Consider the following 18338-nt stretch of genomic DNA (forward strand, 5'->3'; position numbering starts at 1 on the left):
ATTTGGTCCGTGCTTTTCATAGGGCTCATCCTGGTCGCCCTGGTGGTTCTCGTGAGGGTTCGGTGACCCCTCCTCAATGGGGGGGTACTGTTGTGAGTTCTGTTTTTGGGCTCCCTCTGGTGGTTACTGATGGTACTGGGTGACTTGTGTTCTCTGTGGTCTCTGGTGTCCACCTGTTCCATCAGGTTATGGGAGTTTCCTATTTAACCTGGCTTTTTTGTCATTTCCTCGCCGGCTATCAATGTAATCAGCGTGTCTTTTTACTTCTGCTCCCTGCGTCTGTTATCTTCAGGACAAGCTAAGTTTTGATTTTCCTTTTCCACGTTTTGCTTAATTTTTGTCTTAGTCCAGCTTGCAGATATGTGATTCCTTGCTGCTGGTTGCTCTAGTGGGCTGAAATTACTCCTCATGTTCCATGAGTTGGCACATGAGTTCAAGTAATTTCAGGATGGTTTTTTGAAGGGTTTTTCGCTGACCGCGCAGTTTACTTTTGTATCCTCTGCTATCTAGCTTTAGCGGGCCTCATTTTTGCTGATTCTATTTTCATAACTACGTATGTGCTTTCCTCTCATTTCACCGTTATTACATGTGGGGGGCTGCTATTTCTGTGGGGTGTTTCTCTGGAGGCAAGTGAGGTCTGTGTTTCTTCTAATAGGGGAAGTTAATCCTTCGACTGGCGCGAGACGTCTAGGAATCATCGTAGGCACGTTCCCCGGCTACTGCTAGTTGTGTGTTTAGGTTCAGGATCGCGGTCAGCTCAGGTTCCATCACCCTAGAGCTTGTTTTGTTTTTGTGCTTGTCCGTTTGTGATCCCCTGCCATGGGGATCATGACAATTATAGTAGTTATATTCTTGTACATAGGGAGCAGTATTATAGTAGTTATATTCTTGTACATAGGAGGCAGTATTATAGTAGTTATATTCTTGTACATAGGAGGCAGTATTATAGTAGTTATATTCTTGTACATAGGGAGCAGTATTATAGTAGTTATATTCTTTTACATAGGGGGCAGTATTATAGTAGTTATATTCTTGTACATATGGGCAGTATTATAGTAGTAATATTCTTGTACATAGGAGCAGTATTATAGTAGTTATATTCTTGTACATAGGGGCAGTATTATAGTAGTTATATTCTTGTACATAGGAGCAGTATTATAGTAGTTATATTCTTGTACATAGGGGCAGTATTATAGTAGTTATATTCTTGTACATAGGAGCAGTATTATAGTAGTTATATTCTTGTACATAGGGGGCAGTATTATAGTAGTTATATTCTTGTACATATGGGCAGTATTATAGTAGTTATATTCCTGTACATAGGGAGCAGTATTATAGTAGTTATATTCTTGTACATAGGGGCAGTATTATAGTAGTTATATTCTTGTACATAAGGGGCAGTATTATAGTAGTTATATTCTTGTACATAGGGGCAGTATTATAGTAGTTATATTCTTGTACATAGGAGCAGTATTATAGTAGTTATATTCTTTTACATAGGGGCAGTATTATAGTAGTTATATTCTTGTACATAGGAGCAGTGTTATAGTAGTTATATTCTTGTACATAGGGGCAGTGTTATAGTAGTTATATTCTTGTACATAGGGAGCAGTATTATAGTAGTTATATTCTTGTATATATGGGTAGTATTATAGTAGTTATATTCTTGTCCGTAGGAGGCAATATTATAGTAGTTTTATTCTTGTACATAGGAGCAGTATTATAGTAGTTATATTCTTGTTCTCAGGAGTAGTATTATAGTAGTTATATTCTTGTACATAGGAGCAGTATTATAGTAGTTATATTCTTGTACATAGGAGCAGTATTATAGTAGTTATACTCTTGTACTCAGGAGTAGTATTATAGTAGTTATATTATTGTGCATAGGGGCAGTGTTATACTGCAGTCGTAGTAGTTATAATTTATATCAAATATGTTATCCATTCTTTTATATTTGGGAGCAGATTTGTAAGATTTATTCTTGTCCAAAAGGGCAGTGTGACATTATTTAAAGCCTACAAGATGAATTATTAATTTTTTTTTTTCCTGTGTTACTGTATTTGATTTAGGAGAGTGTCCTGCAATAAGCGGTTCTCTTATTAATGGCGTTTGCGTATGTGAACCAGGATTTTATGGGTCGCAATGTGAATTCACAATACTTACTACACCAGGTATTGTTTTTATAAAATTGCTGTCATTTTCATTATTTGTATTTATTGGTGACTTACCTACTCTCTGTATGTATCGAGTGTAATTCCTATCCTAACATGTATTAGAAATACTGATATTGCCCAATATAAATATGTGGAATTGTGTCTTCAGCCTCGGCAGTATGAGCAATGTTCTTGTCTCTCCGCAATATAATAGTCATTTCCGCCATTCTCTGAAGCGATGAGGGTTTGTAAGTATACAATGTTGGCCTTCAGTTATGTTGCTGATCAATACTATATCTTTAGCACCAAGTTAAAATCGGAAAAGAGATCCGGAGCACAAAGATAAAGGATGAACCATATTGTTCTATATTCATATTGATAAAAAGCTAATACGGTAGTTTATGACTATCAGAATGCTTAAATATGAAAACAAATAATTCTGTGAGTTTCATCAAGGCAACTCAATGTGTTAATTGTTTATGGTACATAACTGTTTGTACACTTGACATCCCATAATGTGATCAGTAGTGTGCATGGCCCCCATGTGTCTGTGTCACGCACGCGCCCAGACTGGTTGGCGTGGGCATACGGGGGTGTGGCCCCACTGGACCACAGACCAAACTTCCCTGGAAGGGGCGTAACTAAGTAGCTTCCTAGGTGTTCGCTGGAGCCTCTGATGGTGAGGTCAGACTTGTGCAGCAGGAAGCTACCAGGTGCCACTCCAGGGTGATGTCTGGCTGTGGCTGCTGATCCCACTAAAGAATGGAGCGGGCACGGCTGGCACTCTGGCTGACAGGCGGGCACGGCTGGGGCACAGGCAGGCAGACGGGTACAACAGACACTGGCGAGCAGGCGGACACGGCTGGCTCTCTGGTAGGCAGGCAGGTACGGCTGGAACATAGGAAGAACCGGTAGGGACCGGTCTGCAGGCAGGTATGTGAAACAGGTAGGAACCTGTTCAGACAGAAGGACTAAGTAACAAGTAGAGAAAGACCGCAAGAGCGGATGCAGAGTACGAGTAGAAGGTGGAACTAAGAGAAGAGAAGAAGGCAGAGCCAAGGGCGGAGCTGCAAGAGGCGGAGCCAAGGGCGGAGACGCTGGAGGCGGAGCCAAGAGCGGAGACGCTGGAGGCAGAGCCAAGGGCGGAGCTGCAAGAGGCGGAGCCAAGGGCGGAGACGCTGGAGGCGGAGCCAAGAGCGGAGACGCTGGAGGCAGAGCCAAGAGCGGAGACGCTGGAGGCGGAGCCAAGAGTGGGGACGCTGGAGGCGGAGCCAAGAGCGGAGACGCTGGAGGCGGAGCCAAGAGCGGAGATGCTGGAGGCGGAGCCAAGAGCGGAGACGCTGGAGGCGGAGCCAAGAGCGGAGACGCTGGAGGCAGAGCCATGTAGAACCGCAAAGAGCGGAGCCAGGTAGAACCGCAAAGAGCGGAGCCAGGGAGTGCAGAGCAAAGCCACAGAGTGAAGCCACAGAGTGCAGAGCAAAGTTACTGAGAGCAGAGCTAGAGCTAAGCCACAGAGTGCAGAGCTGAGAGCAAAGCAAGGTCGCAGAGAGCGCAGCCGAAAGCGGAGTAAAGCAAGACACAGAGAATGCAAAGCAGAAAAGGCAAACCAAGACAGAGATATAAACAGACAGTGGAATAGGACTAGACTAAGACAGAGTCAGGAACGAGACAAGACACAGAGACATAGACACAAGCCAGGGTATGATGCCCCTCTGGGTGGCAGACATAGGCCAGGGTACTAAGCCCCACTGGGTGGCTACACAGGACACAGACCAGGGTACAATGCCCCCCTGGGTGGCAGACAAGAGAGAGTAACCGAGACAGGACCTGGCACCTCAGCAGCTAAGAACTGACTGAGGGAGTAAGTTGCACAGGCCCCGACCACAGGGTGGAGCTGCACTATATACAGGAGGCCTCTTGGTAATTGGTCAGGAACTGATTAGACAGATGCACCTGATTCCTATAAGAACCAGAGAGTTCAGGCGCCGGCCCCCTATACACATAGCCATGAGGCATGCAGAGAGCAGAGACACAGAACATGGAGCTGGCATTAAAGAGAAACCACATCATGGCCTGGAGCAGTGGGTAAGATTGTGTGAGAGATGTGAGGCCATGCCGTGATGCCAGCAGAGTTGTTACAGTCTGTATGTACTCCTGACATCCCATAATGTGATCAATAGTGTCTATAGCTCAAATGTGTCTGTATGTGCTGCTGCCATCCCATAATATGATGAGTAGTGTTGATGGCCCCACGTGTCTACAGTATATGTACTATTGGCATCCCATAATGTGATCAGTAGCGTCTATAGACAAATTTGTCTGTATGTGCTCCTGACATCCCATAATGGGATCAGTAGTGTGTTTGGCTGTAACAAATGGAAACGGAGGCACAGATGTAGAAGTTCACATTCGTATTTATTAAGGTTTGATGTGGAACCACTAGACCACAGTCCGGGGGGCTCCGAAGGGGGCGTTACTGTGTGAGCCCCAGACACCAGTAGTAAGTCCCCTTGAACAGGGACAGAATGAAATGGCAACAAAAAGAAAGCGTTCTGGCTCCATAAAACAATGCTTCTTTATTCATTCATTAAAATTCCTTCAATCCATAATTCCTTGCTATTGTGCAAATGCTTAGGTACAGAAGAATATGCGACGCGTTTCGATCATGTCAGATCTTAGTCAATGCATAATCCTAACAGGCATATACTGATTCTTATATATTATGCTTGGACCAATACCAAGGACGGTGGCACACACACAGTATGCTTTGCCCTATTGCAGGCAAAGCCAAAAAGCATTTCTGCGCAGCACCCGCGCACTATGTCCCGGAACACAGTAAAATACTTCTGGGACATAGTGTGCAGGCGCATGCGCAGTATTGCTTTTCGGCTTTGCCCGCAGTAGGGCAAAGCATACTGCATGTGCGCCACTGAAGACTGCATGGCGCATGTGCCAACTATGGTGCACGCATACTCTTATTCCCTAAAATATTGCATAAAACAGGGACGGATGGGGCGGACAAATGAAGAGGATACGCCGCCCATCGGACCGGTAAAAAATCATTTTAATATCCCGCCAATTTGAGGTGACCGGTTCCCTATAAGTGGACAGATATCTTTTCAATAAAAATACATTAATAATGACTCTCATCCTAAGACCAGAAAAATTCTAAAACGTTGGCTCTGTGTCCTTAATACATACAGGCATTAAATATTAAAAAAAAAGCTAAGATAATATAATACTGATAAAGTTTATAATATCATTAAGTCATAAAAGTTTTTATCAATGTTATATGAACCTGAAATGTTTGTAAGAAATGCGAGATTATACGGTTTATCTTCTCCAGCCACAAAGTCATGTTGCTCTTACGTCAGTGATTAGAACAGAAAACACAGTATGTGTCCCAATGTCAAATTAAATATTACTACTATTCACACAATACTGTCAATAGAAGGCATGCCTTAATTTGGCGCAGATAGGCATGTTCAACAGTTATGAAAAACATGCAAGAAGCTGAAAATGTATATCCCATCAATAGCGGATCGATCCTAACCCCAATATTCATAACTTTCCACCGATGCCCAAGTGTCTGAAGCAGTCTTTTGTTCTGAAAAGCTGGTGCTTGTGAAAGGTATTTCTCCACCTTTTATTAAACAAACCCCAGATTTCATGCCTATTCCCAGCAAATATGCCAGTCTTAATTTCCTGTCCACACTAGGAGGTCCTAGCTTCAATGGGTGTTTTAATGAATTTTTCTCAACTCCTAACTAGACATCATTTCCTCTCTTACTCTATGTTAAACATGTGTTTTTACTTTAATGACATGTAAGATCTTGTACTTCTGGAGATTTTATGGATTAAAATTTTTCTATGACATCTCACCCTTTTTGAGGCGACATGAGGGACTGATTTACAGATCATCCCCCAAGCCCACCTTATGATCCAACATCCCTGGATCCCATAGTACCCCCTTTTTTAGGAATTTGGAGATGGTCTTCCCCATGAGGTCATTCAGCGTCTTCAAACAAGTCTTCCAAGGGGATCACATTGCTTTTCCATTAGCCTGACAGGCTGTGGATTAAAGTTTCCCCTCACACTGATGGACTAAGGATCCAACTTTTCTTCCGCCGTGACATGCTCTGGGCACACCTTACCAGTATCCTATTTTTCCACTCCCCTGATATGCTGTGAACTCTACTTTCCAATCCCGTTGACAGAATGTAGACTCTACTTTCCCATTCCCCTGACCGGACATAGGTAACACTTTTCCCTCACCCGGACTGGCTATGGGAACGATTTTTTCACCACCTTGACAGGTTGGGGATGAAACTTTCCCAACCCCCTGACAGGTTGTGGGAAACGCTTTCCCATCATCCTGACAGACTATGGGTAACACTTTTCTTTCACATTGACCCGCTGTGATACGCACTTTCCCACAATCTAACCAGGCTGAGGATAAAAGTTTCTTCGCCTCCCCTGTTACTTCAGGAGCAGTGCTTGGAGCGCCCCCAGACACAGGGCCACGAGTTCTCGGTACCGGGCCTCTCTGGTTCGGTTCTGAGGCTGTCACGGTGGCTAGACCCGGTCCGCGACCCTGCTAAGGGGCGTCCAATAAAGGTAGTACAGTCTGTCAGGGATTCTTGACGCCATCTGTGGTGTTCGGTCAGGGTGGCCGACGCTGCTGTGGGGTCCGCTGGGGTGATGGAATGGCAGCTGGATGGTATAACTTCCCACAGGTGAAGTATGTCCCCAAGGCTTCCCAGTAAGGTAGATGGTGATGGTGTGAGGTGCAGTCAATAACGAGGACACAAGGTTGCAGGGTTGCAAGTCTTTACTGAAGACTTCAGGATCCTCAATCCAGAGCACGTTTAACAGGGCTATCAGAGACCGGCCGGTCCGATGGGCACATCCAGAGTTCCCTTTGCAGGTGGAAATCAGTGCCTACCACTAGCACCTGTGTGTTGTAGTGCTACCCTGCTGAGCATTCGGAATAGTCCTCAAAACTGCTGTTCTCGTTCGTTCGTTCTTTCTAATTCTCTCTCGCTTGTTCCAGATGTTACTAGTTTCTCGTCCCCCATGTATGTTATGGCTAGGACGCACCCGTATGACGGGAAGGCTCGGAGCTCTTCCGGGACCCTAGAGATGCCCCTCTCCACGCGTTGCCCCCTATGTCTTCGTAGGAAATTTAAGGTAGACAGCCAACCAATAATTAACTGTCCTGCGAAGTTCGGAGTAAGGCCTAGAGTCAGTTACTCCCGCGGTGTTCCGGCCACCGGCTACGCGCCTCAGTAGGATGTTGCCTCAGTCCCACGGCACGACTCCTACTGGTTCTCCTTTGTGCTTGATCTCGTTTCTCACTGTTCCACAATATCCTTCCCTTCGTGTCACTTTCTTAGGATACCGCCGCGGGGTGTGCAGGCGCGGTTCCGTAACGCTCTGCTCTGTTCGCTAGGCACCTGCCAGGTTCCCACGCCTGATAGGGACCCCCCTGTGTCTTCTCCCTGCAACACCCCCTGCCACGGGATGTTGCCTGAATCCAACCCAGTCAGCTTCTGACTAACTTCCTATCCAACCCCTAGTTTTACCAGTGTGAGGAGTGGCCCAATAAATAAAGCCTTTTTCTCCCCCTAGTGGCCGGAGTGTGAAGTGTAATGTGTGCTGGTGATACCTGGTCTGGAGAATTCCTTCAGTGCCATCAGACGTACCGCTGCTCCCCTTAGTGGCAGAGCGCTATACTGCAACGACCAGATCTCTGGGGCGCTGCTGATCTACTACTGACTCCATCATACCTGACATTGCTACTAGATCTACTACTGACTCCATCATACCTGACATTACTACTAGATCTACTTCTGACTCCATCATACCTTACATTACTACTAGATTTACTTCTGACTCCATCATACCTGACATTACTACTAGATCTACTACTGACTCCATCATACCTGACATTACTACCAGAACTATTACTGACTCCATCATACCTGACATTATGACTAGATCTACTTCTGACTCCATCATACCTGTCATTACTACTAGATCTACTACTGACTCCATCATACTTGACATTACTACTCGATCTAATTCTTAATCCATCATACCTGACATTACTACTAGATCTACTACTGACTCCATCATACCTGACATTACTACTAGATCTACTTCTGACTCCATCATACCTGTCATTACGACTAGATCTACTTCTGACTCCATCATACCTGTCATTACTACTAGATCTACTACTGACTCCATCATACCTGTCATTAGCTCATTACTATCAGATCTGCTACTGACTCCATCATACTTGACATTACTACTCGATCTAATTCTTAATCCATCATACCTGACATTACTACTAGATCTACTACTGACTCCATCATACCTGACATTACTACTAGATCTACTTCTGACTCCATCATACCTGTCATTACTACCAGATCTACTACTGACTCCATCATACCTGTCATTACGACTAGATCTACTTCTGACTCCATCATACCTGTCATTACTACTAGATCTACTACTGACTCCATCATACCTGTCATTAGCTCATTACTATCAGATCTGCTACTGACTCCATCATACTTGACATTACTACTCGATCTACTTCTTAATCCATCATACCTGACATTACTATCAGATCTACTACTGACTCCATCATACCTGACATTACTACCAGATCTGCTACTGACTCGATCATACCTGACATTACTACTAGATCTACTACTGACTCCATCATACCTGACATTACTACTAGATCTACTTCTGACTCCATCATACCTGTCATTACTACTAGATCTACTACTGACTCCATCATACCTGTCATTAGCTCATTACTACCAGATCTACTACTGACTCCATCATACTTGACATTACTACTCGATCTAATTCTTAATCCATCATACCTGACATTACTACTAGATCTACTACTGACTCCATCATACCTGACATTACTACTAGATCTACTTCTGACTCCATCATACCTGTCATTACGACTAGATCTACTTCTGACTCCATCATACCTGTCATTACTACTAGATCTACTACTGACTCCATCATACCTGTCATTAGCTCATTACTATCAGATCTGCTACTGACTCCATCATACTTGACATTACTACTCGATCTACTTCTTAATCCATCATACCTGACATTACTATCAGATCTACTACTGACTCCATCATACCTGACATTACTACCAGATCTGCTACTGACTCCATCATACCTGACATTACTACTAGATCTACTACTGACTCCATCATACCTGACATTACTACTAGATCTACTACTGACTCCATCATACCTGACATTACTACTAGATCTACTTCTGACTCCATCAGACCTGACATTACTACTATATCTGCTAATGATACCATCATTTCTGACGGTGTTACCAATTCTTCTACAGATAACATCATATCTGACAGTACAACCAGATTGATTACCGAAACCATCATCTCTGAGAGGAATAGCAGATCTACTACTGACTCCTCAAAATATGCCGGTACTACGAGATCTACTACTAACACCATGATCACTGAATCTACTACAAGACCTACTATTGAAATGGTCACTTCTGACACTACTACCAGATCTACTACTGACTACTCCATCATCTCTGAGAGTGCTACTAGTACTACTACAGACTCCATCATCTCTGAGAGCGCTACCAGTACTACTACAGACTCCATCATCTCTGAGAGCGCTACCAGAACTACTACTGACTCCATCACTGAGAGTGCTACCAGTAATACTACTGACTCCATCATTTCTGACAGTGCTACCAGTAATACTACTGACTCCATCATCTCTGAGAGTGCTACCAGTACAACTACTGACTCCATCATCTCTGAGAGTGCTACCAGTACTACTACTGACTCCATCATATCTGAGAGTGCTACCAGCACTACTACTGACTCCATCATCTCTGAGAGTGCTACCAGTATTACTACTGACTTCATCATCTCTGAGAGTGCTACCAGTACTACTACTGACTCCATCATCTCTGAGAGTGCTACTAGTACCACTACTGACTCCATCATCTCTGCGAGTGCTACCAGTACTACTACTGACTCCATCATCTCTGAAAGTGCAACCAGTACTACTACTGACCCCATCATCTTTGCGAGTGCTACCAGTACTACTACTGACTCCATCATCTCTGCGAGTGCTACTAGTCCTACTACTGACTCCATCATCAATGAGAGTGCTATCAGTTCTACTACTGACTCCATCATCTCTGCGAGTGCTACCAGTATTACTACTGACTCCATCATCTCTGAGAGTGCTACTAGTACTACTACTGACTCCATCATCTCTGCGAGTGCTACCAGTATTACTACTGACTTCATCATCTCTGAGAGTGCTACTAGTACTACTACTGACTCCATCATCTCTGAGAGTGCTAACAGTACTACTACTGACTCTATCATCTCTGTGAGTGCTACTAGTACCACTACTGACTCCATCAACTCTGCGAGTGCTACCAGTACTACTACTGACTCCATCATCTCTGCGAGTGCTACCAGTACTACTACTGACTCCATCATCTCTGCGAGTGCTACTAGTCCTACTACTGACTCCATCATTACTGAGAGTGCTACCAGTACTACTACTGACTCCATCATCTCTGCGAGTGCTACTAGTCCTACTACTGACTCCATCATCACTGAGAGTGCTACCAGTACTACTACTGACTCCATCATGTCTGAGAGTGCTACTAGTACTACTACTGACTCCATCATCTCTGCGAGTGCTACCAGTACTACTACTGACTCCATCATCTCTGCAAGTGCTACCAGTACTACTACTGACTCCATCATCTCTGAGAGTGCTACTGGCACTACTACTGACTCCATCATCTCTGAGAGTGCTACCGGTTCTACTACTGACTCCATCATCTCTGAGAGCGCTACCAGTACTACTACTGACTCCATCTTCTCTGAGAGTGCTACTGGCACTACTACTGACTCCATCATCTCTGAGAGTGCTACCAGTACTAGTACTGACTCCATCATCTCTGAGAGTGCTACCAGTACTACTACTGACTCCATCATCTCTGAGAGTCCTAATGGCACTACTACTGACTCCATCATCTCTGAGAGTCCTACTAGTGCTACTACTGACTCCACCATCTCTGAGAGTGCTACCAGTACTAGTACTGACTCCATCATCTCTGAGAGTGCTACCAGTACTACTACTGACTCCATCATCTCTGAGAGTCCTACTGGCACTACTACTGACTTCATCATCTCTGAGAGTCCTACTAGTACTACAACTGACTCCATCATCTCTGAAAGTGCTACCAGTACTACTACTGACTCCATCATCTCTGAGAGTCCTACTGGCACTACTACTGACTCCATCATCTCTGAGAGTCCTACTAGTACTACAACTGACTCCATCATCTCTGAGAGTGCTACCAGGACGACTACTGACTCCATCATCTCTGCGAGTGCTACTACTACTACTACTGCTGACTCCAACATCTCTGAGAGTGCTGCTAGTACTACTACTGACTCCATCATCTCTGAGAGTCCTACTAGCACTACTACTGACTCCATCATCTCTGAGAGTGCTACTAGTACTACTACTGACACCATCATCTCTGAGATTCCTCCTATTACTACTACTGACTCCATCATCTCTGAGAGCGCTACCAGGACTACTACTGACTCCATCATCACTCAGCGCGCTACTAGTACTACTACTGACTCCATCATCTCTGAGATTGCGACCAGTACTACTACTGACTCTATCGTCTCTGAGAGTGCTACCAGTATTACTACTGACTCCATCATCTCTGAGAGTGCTACCAGTACTACTACGGACTCCATCATCTCTGAGAGTGCTACCAGTACTACTACTGACTCCATCATCTCTGAGAGTGCTACCAGTACTACTACTGACTCCATCATCTCTGAGAGTGCTACCAGTATTACTACTGACTTCATCATCTCTGAGATTGCGACCAGTACTACTACTGACTCTATCGTCTCTGAGAGTGCTACCAGTATTACTACTGACTCCATCATCTCTGAGAGTGCTACCAGTACTACTACGGACTCCATCATCTCTGAGAGTGCTACCAGTGCTACTACTGACTCCATCATCTCTGAGAGTGCTACCAGTACTACTACTGACTCCATCATCTCTGAGAGTGCTACCAGTATTACTACTGACTCCATCATCTCTGAGAGTGCTACCAGTACTTCTACTGACTCCATCATCTCTGAGAGTGCTACCAGTACTACTACTGACTCCATCATCTCTGAGAGTGCTACCAGTATTACTACTGACTCCATCATCTCTGAGACTGCGACCAGTACTACTACTGACTCCATCATCTCTGAGAGTGCTACCAGTACTACTACTGACTCTATCGTCTCTGAGAGTGCTACCAGTACTACTACTGACTCCATCATCTCTGAGAGTGCTACTGGCACTACTACTGACTCCATCATCTCTGAGAGTGCTATCAGTACTACTACTGACTCCATCATCTCTGAGTGTGCTACCAGTATTACTACTGACTCCATCATCTCTGAGAGTGCTACAAGTACTACTACTGACTCCATCATCTCTAACAGTACTACCAGTACTACTACTGACTCCATCATCTCTGAGAGTCCTATCAGTACTACTACTGACTCCATCATCTCGGCGAGTGCTAACACTACTACTGACTCCATCATCTTTGCAAGTGCTACCAGGATTACTACTGACTCCATCCTCTCTGAGAGTGCTACCAGTAATACTACTGACTCCATTATCTCTGAGAGTGCAACCAGTACTACTACTGACTCCATCATCTCTGCGAGTGCTACCAGTACTACTACTGACTCCATTATCTCTGAGAGTGCAACCAGTACTACTACTGACTCCATCATCTCTGCGAGTGCTACCAGTACTACTACTGACTCCATCATCTCTGAGAGTCCTACTAGTACTACTGACTCCATCATCTCTGAGAGTGCTACCAGTACGTCTACTGACTCCATCTTCTCTGAGAGACCTACTAGTACTACTACTGACTCCATCATCTCTGAGAGTGCTACCAGAACTACTACTGACTCCATTATCTCTAAGAGTGCTACCAGGACTACTACTGACTCCATCATCTCTGAGAGTCCTACTAGTACTACAACTGACTCCATCATCTCTGCGAGTGCTACCAGTACCACTACTGACTCCATCATCTCTGAGAGTCCTACTAGTACTACTGACTCCATCATCTCTGAGAGTGTTACCAGTACTTCTACTGACTCCATCTTCTCTGAGAGACCTACTAGTACTACTACTGACTCCATCATCTCTGAGAGTGCTACCAGAACTACTACTGACTCCATTATCTCTGAGAGTGCTACCAGGACTACTACTTACTCCATCATCTCTGAGAGTCCTACTAATACTACAACTGACTCCATCATCTCTGAGAGTGCTACCAGGACGACTACTGACTCCATCATCTCTGCGAGTGCTACCAGTACTACTACTGACTCCAACATCTCTGAGAGTGCTGCTAGTACTACTACTGACTCCATCATCTCTGAGAGTCCTACTAGCCCTACTACTGACTCCATCATCTCTGAGAGTGCTACTAGTACTACTACTGACTCCATCATCTCTGAGATTCCTCCTATTACTACTACTGACTCCATCATCTCTGAGAGCGCTACCAGGACTACTACTGACTCCATCATCACTCAGAGCGCTACTAGTACTACTACTGACTCCATCATCGCTGAGATTGCGACCAGTACTACTACTGACTCCATCATCTCTGAGAGTGCTACCAATACTACTACTGACTCTATCGTCTCTGAGAGTGCTACCAGTACTACTACTGACTCCATCTTCTCTGAGAGTGCTACCAGTATTACTACTGACTCCATCATCTCTGAGAGAGCTACCAGTACTTCTACGGACTCCATCATCTCTGAGAGTGCTACCAGTACTACTACTGACTCCATCATCTCTGAGAGTGCTACCAGTACTACTACTGACTCCATCATCTCTGAGAGTGCTACCAGTATTACTAATGACTCCATCATCTCTGAGATTGCGATCAGTACTTCTACTGACTCCATCATCTCTGAGAGTGCTACCAGTACTTCTACTGACTCTATCGTCTCTGAGAACGCTACTGGCACTACTACTGACTCCATCATCTCTGAGAGTGCTACTGGCACTACTACTGACTCCATCATCTCTGAGAGTGCTACCAGTACTACTACTGACTCCATCATCTCTGAGTGTGCTACCAGTATTGCTACTGACTCCATCATCTCTGAGAGTGCTACCAGTATTACTACTGACTCCATCATCTCTGAGAGTGCTACAAGTACTACTACTGACTCCATCATCTCTAACAGTACTACCAGTACTACTACTGACTCTATAATCTCTGAGAGTCCTACTAGTACTACTACTGACTCCATCATCTCTGAGAGTGCTACCAGTACTACTACTGACTCCACTATCTCTGAGAGTGCAACCAGTACTACTACTGACTCCATCATCTCTGCGAGTGCTACCAGTACTACTACTGACTCCATCATCTCTGAGAGTCCTACTAGTACCACTGACTCCATCATCTCTGAGAGTGCTACCAATACTTCTACTGACTCCATCTTCTCTGAGAGTGCAACCAGGACTACTAGTGACTCCATCATCTCTGAGAGTGCTCCCAGTACTACTACTGACTCCATCATCTCTGAGAGTCCTACTAGTACTACTACTGACTCCATCATCTCTGAGAGTGCTACCAGAACTACTACTGAATCCATCATCTCTGAGAGTGCTACCAGCATTACTACTCACTCCATCATCTCTGAGAGTGCTATCAGGACTACTACTACTGACTCCATCATCTCTGAGAGTGCTACTGGCATTACTACTGACTCCATCATCTCTGAAAGTGCTACCAGGACGACTACTGACTCCATCATCTCTGCGAGTGCTACTAGTACTACTACTGACTCCATCATTTCTGAGAGTCCTACTAGAACTACTACTGACTCCATCATCTCTGAGAGTGCTACTAGTACTACTACTGAATCCATCATCTCTGAGATTCCTCCTATTACTACTACTGACTCCATCATATCTGAGAGTGCTACCAGTACTACTACTGACTCCATCATCTCTGAGAGCGCTACCAGGACTACTACTATCTGCATCATCTCTGAGAGTGCTACCAGTACTACTACTGACTCCATCATCTCTGAGAGTCCTAATAGTACTACTACTAACTGCATCATCTCTGAGAGTGCTACCAGTACTACTACTGACTCCATCTTCTCTGAGATTGCGACCAGTACTACTACTGACTACATCAACTCTGAGAGTGCTACTGGCACTACTACTGACTCCATCATCTCTGAGAGTGCTACCAGTACTACTACTGACTCCATCATCTCTGAGAGAGCTACCAGTACTTCTACGGACTCCATCATCTCTGAGAGTGCTACCAGTACTACTACTGACTCCATCATTTCTGAGAGTGCTACCAGTACTACTACTGACTCCATCATCTCTGAGAGTGCTACCAGTATTACTAATGACTCCATCATCTCTGAGATTGCGATCAGTACTTCTACTGACTCCATCATCTCTGAGAGTGCTACCAGGACTACTACTGACTCCAACATCTCTGAGAGTGCTACCAGTACTACTACTGATTCCATCATCTCTGAGAGTGCTACCGGTACTACTACTGACTTCATGATCTCTGACAGTGCTGCTGGCACTACTACTGACTCCATCATCTCTGAGAGTGCTACCAGTACTACTACTGACTCCATCATTTTTGAGAATGCTACTGGCACTACTACTGACTCCATCATCTCTGAGAGTGCTACCAGGACTACTACTGACTCCATCATCTCTGAGAGTGCTACCAGTACTACTACTGACTCCATAATCTCTGAGAGTGCTACCAGTACTACTACTGACTCCATCATCTCTGAGAGTCCTACTACTACTACTACGGACTCCATCATCTCTGAGAGTGCTACCAGTACTACTACTGACTCCATCATCTCTGAGACTGCTACTAGTACTACTGACTCCATCATCTCTCAGAGCGCTACTAGTACTACTACTGACTACATCATCTCTGAGAGTGCTACCAGTACTACTACTGACTCCATCATCTCTGAGAGTGCTACCAGTACTACTACTGAATCCATCATCTCTGAGAGTGCTACTAGTACTACTACTGACTCCATAATCTCTCAGAGTGCTACCAATACTACTACTGACCCCATCATCTCTGCGAGTGCTACCAGTTCTACTACTGACTCCATCATCTCTGAGAGTGCTAACAGAAAAACTACTGACTCCATCATCTTTGAGAGTGCTACTAGTACTACTACTGACTCCTTCATCTCTGAGAGTCCTACTACTACTACTACTGACTACATCATCTCTGAGAGTGCTATCAGTACTTCTACTGACTCCAACATCTCTGAGAGTGCTACCAGTACTACTACTGACTCCATCATCTCTGAGAGTGCTACCAGTACTACTACTGACTCCATCATCTCTGAGAGTCCTACTACTACTACTACTGACTCCATCATCTCTGAGAGTGCTACCAATAAAACTACTGACTCCATCATCTCTGAGAGTGCTACTGGCACTACTACTGACTCCATCATCTCTGAGATTGCTACTAGTACTACTACTGACTCCATCATCTCTGAGAGTGCTACTAGTATTACTACTGACTCCATCATCTCTGAGAGTGCTACCAGTACTACTACTGACTCCATCATCTCTGAGATTGCTACTAGTACTACTACTGACTCCATCATCTCTGAGAGTGCTACTAGTATTACTACTGACTCCATCATCTCTGAGAGTGCTACTAGTACTACTACTGACTCCATCATCTCTGAGAGTGCTACCAGTACTACTACTGACTCCATCATCTCTGAGAGTGCTACCAGAAAAACTACTGACTCCATCATCTCTGAGAGTGCTACTAGTACTACTACTGACTCCATCATCTCTGAGATTGCTACTAGTACTACTACTGACTCCATCATCTCTGAGAGTGCTACCAGTACTACTACTGACTCCAACATCTCTGAGAGTGCTACCAGTACTACTACTGACTACATCATCTCTGAGAGTGCTACTAGTACTACTACTGACTCCATTATATCTGAGAGTGCTACCAGTACTACTACTGACCCCATCATCTCTGCAAGTGCTACCAGTACTACTACTGACTCCATCATCTCTGAGTATGCTACCAGAAAAACTACTGACTCCATCATCTCTGAGAGTGCTACTAGTACTACTACTGACTCCATCATTTCTGAGAGTGCTATTTGTACTACTACTGACTCCATCATCTCTCAGAGCGCTACTAGTACTAATACTGACTCCATCATCTCTGAGAGTGTTACCAGTTCTACTACTGACTCCATCATCTCTCAGAGTGCTACCAGTACTACTACCGACTCTATCATCTCTGAGAGTGCTACCAGTACTACTACTGACCCCATCATCTCTGCGAGTGCTACCAGTTCTACTACTGACTCCATCATCTCTGAGAGTGCTACCAGGAAAACTACTGACTCCATCATCTCTGAGAGTGCTACCAGTACTACTACTGACTCCATCATCTCTGAGAGTGCTACCAGGACTACTACTGACTCCATCATCTCTGAGAGTGCTACTAGTACTACTACTGACTCCATCATCTCTGAGAGTGTTACTAGTACTACTATTGACTCCATCATCTCTGAGAGTATTACCAGTACTACTACTGATTCCATCATTGCTGAGAGTGCTACCAGTACTACTACTGACTCCATCATCTCTGAGAGTGATACCAGTACTACTACTGACTCCATCATCTCTGAGAGTGCTACCAGTACTACAACTGACTCCATCATCTCTGAGAGTGCTACCAGTACTACTACTGACTCCATCATCTCTGAGAGTGCTACCAGTACTACTACTGACTCCATCATCTCTGAGAGTGCTACCAGTACTACTACTGACTCCATCATCTCTGAGAGTGCTACCAGTACTACTACTGACTCCATCATCTCTGCGAGTGCTACCAGTTCTACTACTGACTCCATCATCTCTGAGAGTGCTACCAGAAAAACTACTGACTCCATCATCTCTGAGAGTACTACCAGTACTACTACTGACTCCATCATC

General features: G+C 44.7%; 1 protein-coding gene across 1 annotated transcript in view; it reads left to right on the top strand.

The window, feature by feature from the left end:
• The window catches only part of LOC138674683 (serine-rich adhesin for platelets-like), a 52231-nt gene extending 35982 nt beyond the window's left edge, over positions 1 to 16249 (top strand). Inside the window, exons 3-8 of the mRNA XM_069762498.1 lie at positions 9317 to 9825; positions 9932 to 9939; positions 10047 to 10940; positions 11022 to 11912; positions 12624 to 16047; positions 16239 to 16249. Of these exons, the coding sequence (XP_069618599.1) occupies positions 9317 to 9825; positions 9932 to 9939; positions 10047 to 10940; positions 11022 to 11912; positions 12624 to 16047; positions 16239 to 16249 (5737 nt within the window). The remainder of the gene's footprint in view (positions 1 to 9316; positions 9826 to 9931; positions 9940 to 10046; positions 10941 to 11021; positions 11913 to 12623; positions 16048 to 16238) is intronic.
• Positions 16250 to 18338: the final 2089 nt, after the last annotated feature.

Source organism: Ranitomeya imitator, chromosome 4 (genome assembly GCF_032444005.1).
Source record: "Ranitomeya imitator isolate aRanImi1 chromosome 4, aRanImi1.pri, whole genome shotgun sequence".
Taxonomy (NCBI): Eukaryota; Metazoa; Chordata; class Amphibia; order Anura; family Dendrobatidae; genus Ranitomeya; species Ranitomeya imitator.